Source organism: Prionailurus bengalensis, chromosome D4 (assembly GCF_016509475.1).
Source record: "Prionailurus bengalensis isolate Pbe53 chromosome D4, Fcat_Pben_1.1_paternal_pri, whole genome shotgun sequence".
In the NCBI taxonomy this organism is placed as follows: domain Eukaryota; kingdom Metazoa; phylum Chordata; class Mammalia; order Carnivora; family Felidae; genus Prionailurus; species Prionailurus bengalensis.
The window spans coordinates 56,618,174-56,623,950 of record NC_057359.1 but is presented as its reverse complement, the minus strand read 5'-3'; the positions used below and the strand labels follow the sequence as shown (position 1 = coordinate 56,623,950).

Sequence of the window (5,777 nt, the reverse complement as noted above, 5' to 3'; positions counted from 1 at the left end):
AGCAGCCGACTTCGGCTCAGGTCATGATCTCGCGGTCAGTGAGTTCAAGCCCCGTGTCGGGCTCTGTGCTGACAGCTCAGATCCTGGAGCCTGTTTCAGATTCTGTCTCTCCCTCTCTCTGACCCTCCCCCGTTCATGCTCTGTCTCTCTCTGTCTCAAAAATAAATAAACGTGGGGTGCCTGGGTGGCGCAGTCGGTTAAGCGTCCGACTTCAGCCAGGTCACAATCTCGCGGTCCGTGAGTTCGAGCCCCGCGTCAGGCTCTGGGCTGATGGCTCAGAGCCTGGAACCTGTTTCTGATTCTGTGTCTCCCTCTCTCTCTGCCCCTCCCCCGTTCATGCTCTGTCTCTCTCTGTCCCAAAAATAAATAAACGTTGAAAAAAAAAAAGTTTAAAAAAAAATAAATAAACGTTAAAAAAAAAAAAAAAAAAGAACCACAAAAGACTCCAAACAACCAGAATCATGAAGAAGAAAAACAAAGCTGGAAGCATCATACTTCATAATTTCAAACTATATTAAAATGCTATAGTTATTAAAACAGTATGGTACTAGCATGCAAACAGATACATAGACCAATGGAAGAGAATAAAGAGCACAGAAATAAACCCATGCATATGTGGTCAGTTAATCTTTGACAATGGCACCAAGAACAACAATGTTGGTAAAACTGGATGGCCACATCTACAGGAATGAAACTGGACCCGTATCTTACACCACACACAAAAATTAGCTCAAAATGGATAAAGACTTAAATGTAAGACCTGTAACTGTAAAACTCCTAGAAAAGGAAAAACTACTTGATATTGGTCTTGGCAATTACTTTTGGGGGATATGACACCAAAAGCAAAATAAACAAGTGGGACTACATCAAACTAAAAAGCTTCTGCACAGAAAAGGAAGCCATCAGCAAAATGAAAATGTAACTTAGGGAATGGGAGAAAATATTTACAAACTATCTGATAAGGGGTAATATCTAAAATATATTGGGGCGCCTGGGTGGCACAGTCGGTTAAGCATCCGACTTCAGCCAGGTCACGATCTCGCGGTCTGTGAGTTCGAACCCCGCGTCGGGCTCTGGGCTGATGGCTCAGAGCCTGGAGCCTGTTTCCGATTCTGTGTCTCCCTCTCTCTCTGCCCTTCTCCCGTTCATGCTCTGTCTCTCTCTGTCCCAAAAATAAATAAACGTTGAAAAAAAAATAAAAATAAATAATAATAAAATAAAATAAAATATATAAGCAACTCTAAGCTCAATAGCAAAATAAACAAACAAAATATGATTTAAAAATGGACAAAGGACCTGAGTAGACAGTTTTCCAAAGAATATACAAATGCCTAACAGGTATATAAAAACATGCTCAACATCACTAATCATCAGGGAAATGCAAACCAAAAACCACAAGGATATATCACCTCATACCTGTTAGAATGGTTATTATCAAAAAGACAAGAGATAACAAATGTTGAAGAGGATGTGGAGAAAGGGACCCCTCTACATTGTTGATAAGAATGTAAATTGGTACATACATTATGAAAAACAATATGGATTTCCTCAAATAATTAAAAATAGAACTACATATGGTCTAGCAACCCCACTTCTGGGTATATATCCAAAGGAAATGAAACCACTACCTCAAAGTGATATTTGTCCTCCCTTATTCATTGTTATCATTATTCACAATGGCCAAGACATGGAAACAACCTAAGTGTCTACTGATGGATGAATGGATAAAGAAGATCTAATACATACATACATACAATGGAATATTATTCAGCCATAAAAAAGAAGGAAACTGCCATCATGACAACATGGATGAACCTGGAAAGCCTTTTTTATTAAGTGAAATAAGCCAGACAGAGAAACACAAACAGTATATGGTATCACTTATATGTGGAATCAAAAAAAAAAAAATTCAAACACATAGAAACAGAGTGGTGGCTGCCAGGAGTTGGGGGCAGGGGGAGCATGGGGAGATGTTGGTCAAAGGTACAAACTTTCAGTTATAAGATGAATAAGTTCTAAGGAGTGAATGTACAGCATGGTGACTGTAGTTAATAATACTATATTGTATACTTGAAATTGGTAAGAAAGTAGATCTTAAGCATTCTCACCACAAAAAAGGAGAAACTATACGAAAAGGTAACATGTGAAGTGACAGAGGTATTAATTAACTTGATTATGGTAATTATTTCATAATGTATACCTGTATGAAGTCATCATGTTGTACACTTTAAATACATACAATTTTGTCAATTATACCTCAATAAAGTTGAGGGGAAAAACAAGGAGAAATCTTCATGGCCTTAGATTTGGCATAGGTTTCTTAAATATGACACTAAAAGCAAGGTAACAGAAAAATAAATAGATAAGTAGGACTTCATCAAAATTTTAAAATTCTATGTATCAAAGGACACTATCAAGATAGTGAAAATCCACAGAATAGGAGGATATATTTGCAAATCATGTATCTGATAAGGGTCTATTATCCAGAATGCATAAAGAACTTTCAAAATCCAGAGGCGTCTGGCTAGCTCAGTCCAAAGAGCATGCGTGTGACTCGTGACCTCGGGATCATGAGTCCAAGCCCCACACTCGGTGTAGAGATTACTTAAATAAATAATACTTCAAAGAAATATCTTTGGGGTGGCTCAGTCAATTAAGCGTCCGACTCTCAATCTCAGCCCAGGTCTTGATCTCAGGGTTGTGAGTTCAAGTCCCACACTGGGCTCCACACTAAGCATCAAGCCTACTTTAAAAAAAAAAAAAAAAAAAGAACTCTTACAATCCAAAAATCAAATGCACATTTTAGGAAGCAACAGTCCTCAGCCTGTGGAAGAATGGGGAGAATATGGAACCTAAAATGCAGTGAAGAGGCAATCATAGTGTTCCAGGAGAGACACAGTGAAGCCTGGACCAAAACAGTGGCCAAAGGTAGAAAAAGGGCTGGACAGATTCAATTGATATTGAGGAGATAGACTCAGGAGGCTTGGGATCCGATGGGCTGTGTGAAGTTTTCGTTTCCGCATACTAGTGAGGCAGCCTTTCAGGAAGGAAAAGGAGGGAGATCCCTATTCTTGCATGGACAGAGTGGCTGGGGATGGAGGAAGTGAAAGTGTCTGCCTGCATAAATAGGCAGCAGACCAGTCCTAGCTGACACACGGACCCCCAACTTGCAGCTGTCCACCTCGCCTACCGCTTTGGCCTCACACTCACCTTCTACCACAGCCATGGCTCAGTCATTGGCTCTGAGCCTCCTTGTCCTGGTCCTGGCCTTCTGCATCCCCTGGACCCAAGGTATCAAAGAGGGAGTTGCCTAGGATGGGGAGAAGGGGAGGTGCGGGTGGGAGCCTACCAGGAGCCCCGGCTCCCTGTAAACCCCACCCTGCAGGCAGTGATGGAGGGGCGCAGGATTGTTGCCTCAAGTACAGCCTAAGGAAGATTCCCGCCCAGGTTGTCCGCAGCTACCGGAAGCAGGAGCCAAGCAGGGGCTGCCCCATCTCAGCTATCCTGTGAGTGGGTGCAAGAAGGTGGGTGCAGCTGAGTGGGGAGGGCATGGCGGGCAAAACTAGGACAGGCTTGCTAATGCCCAACCCCCAGGTTCTCACCTCGGAAGCGCTCTCAGCCAGAGCTATGCGCAGACCCTAAAGAGACCTGGGTGCAGCAGCTGATGCAACGTCTGGACAAGCCACCAGCCCCACGGAAACAAGTCCAGGGCTGTAAGAGGGACAAAGGAGCCCCCAAGTCTGGCAAGAAGGGAAAGGGCTCCAAAGGCTGTAAGAGGTGAGGAAGCTAGAGGGACAGTGGGAGGGAAGTGAAGGGGAGCCCTGATCAGCCCCTCAAACCCCTCTTCTGCCCTCCCAGGACTGAACAGCCACAGACCCCAAAAGGGTCATAGCCCAGTGACCAGCCTGGAGCCCAGGAGGCCCCCACCAGCCTCACTGGGGCTTGGAGCCCCAATCCAAGGAGCAAGAACTGGGCTAGGAGAGGGGGTAGACTCAGGGGCCGCAGAGCAGCCACCTCATGCTGGCCTTGCCTCACCCCTTCTCCTGCTTCAACCATCCCATCTGTATACCCAGCCCTACCCTGCATGGCTACGTTGCCCACACCAGGCCAGACCCAGAAAGGCAGAGGAGGGAGAGTCTCCCAGGAAGTGTGAGAGGAGGCAGCAGGACTGTCCCCTCTGAGAAAAGGTCACCCAGGATACTGGACCTGACCCTACTCCCACTGCACGCTACTGCTTTCTTGTAAATACAATTTATACCTAACAATAAAAACCTGTTCCAGCCTCCCACCCAAGTATCTGTTCCTGTGTGTTTGCGTCAATGGGGAAGCCAGTGTCACTACAGGGTGGGGTCACACACCCTGGTCCCAGCCAAGAACTTGACCTGGAAAATTCTATTTTCTCACCTATCCCAAGAGTTTTCTTGCGTCCCAGTTACCCTGGCAGTAGAGGGATCTGGGCTGCTCCCGGTCTCTGAGAAATCCCTGTCAGTGAGAGATGGTGGACCAAGAGCACACATCGCCAAAAGCTCTGCAGGCCTCTGAGACCCTGAAGAGGGCCCTTCCCTGGTTATGTCCAGCATGCTATCACTTCAGGAGTGACCTCCAGATCTTTTCCTAGCTCTGCCTGGGACTGCCACCACTTTCCCTGGGGTCCTCTGAATACGAAGGTCCAAGGACTTCTTTGGGAGGGTCCCCAGAAGGGAGAATGGAACCTGGGCCTGCCTGTAACACAGGCAAACACAAGTTCTACTAAAACCTACCCTATGCACAGTTCCGGCCCTGGGACCCCTTCAGAGCCCCCATCCCTTCCCAAATACCCACACACTCCTGCCCTCATCAGTGAAGCTGGGTCTCTCTTTGTTTAATGGAGCTGTGTGCTTCTCTATTCCTATCTGGGCTTCTTGACTCCCTAAGCTCCCTCCCAGGTGGGAAAGCCTTCTCTCCTTCCCTTTCTTCCCTAGGGTACTTTAGCCCCTTTAATCTCTGAGACCAAGGACTAAGTCTCCTGTGGCAGGTATTTAGAACCCCAGAATTCAAATGCAAATCAGTGTCCTCTCTAAGAAGACTCTGGCCTGGCTCTTCTCTACCTCTTCCTCCCCAGAGCAGAGATCCCCTCATTGCCTCTTTTATCCCCATATATAGGGAGAGGGAAAACCATTGGGGAGCCAGGCCATGTGGGAAAGAAGGGAATAGATCCTGGGTGAGGGGCGAGAAGCTAGAGGTGACTGCCCCACCACCTTTTCCTTCCGTGGGAGCCTGAGCACACCACATCATTTACTACTTATCATAAAGTCATTAAAGTAAGTGCTGTCTGGTCCTCCTGCAACGGGCGAAGATGGAGGCTCTTCCTACCTATCCTCGTGCAGCAAGTGTGATCTTAGTCTGAAAATTCAGATATGCAAGAATTACTGCATTTGTGTGTGTGTGTGTGTGTGTGTGTGTGTGTTTTAATTATTTTTGAGAGAACATGACCAGGGGAGGGGCAGAGAGAGATGGAGACAGAGGATCTGAAGCAGGCTCTGCGTAGTCAGAACCGCAGTGTGGGGCTCGAACCCACAAATCATGAGATCATGACCTGAGCTGAAGTCGGACACTCAACCAACTGAGCCACCCAGGTGCCACAAGAATTATTGCATTTTAAAATGTTCTTTCAATGAACTTAATCCTACTCCAAGCCCCTGCACTGGAGTGCTAATGAGGAATTCAACATCAGGAAGTCTGGAGATCCCACTTGCCAAGGGCTGTGCAAAGGTCATAGAAACATCAAGGCACAGAAG

The 5,777-nt window shown here is 46.2% G+C and overlaps 1 protein-coding gene across 1 annotated transcript; it reads left to right on the top strand.

Annotated features, from left to right (window-relative positions):
• The first annotated feature begins 3,135 nt into the window (after positions 1–3,135).
• Positions 3,136–4,288, top strand: CCL21 (C-C motif chemokine ligand 21). Its single transcript, XM_043565141.1, has 4 exons — positions 3,136–3,291; positions 3,386–3,506; positions 3,595–3,777; positions 3,859–4,288. The coding sequence occupies exons 1-4, from the start codon at positions 3,225–3,227 to the stop codon at positions 3,890–3,892; spliced, it is 405 nt and encodes a 134-aa protein (XP_043421076.1). The 5' UTR covers positions 3,136–3,224; the 3' UTR covers positions 3,893–4,288.
• Positions 4,289–5,777: the final 1,489 nt, after the last annotated feature.

Coding starts and splice junctions, on each gene's coding strand:
- CCL21 (XM_043565141.1), top strand. CDS start 3,225: ATGGCTCAGTCATTGGCTCTGAGCCTCCTTGTCCTGGTCCTGGCCTTC. Junction 3,507..3,594: donor TGCCCCATCTCAGCTATCCT/GTGAGTGGGTGC, acceptor CCCAACCCCCAG/GTTCTCACCTCGGAAGCGCT. Junction 3,778..3,858: donor GGCTCCAAAGGCTGTAAGAG/GTGAGGAAGCTA, acceptor CTGCCCTCCCAG/GACTGAACAGCCACAGACCC.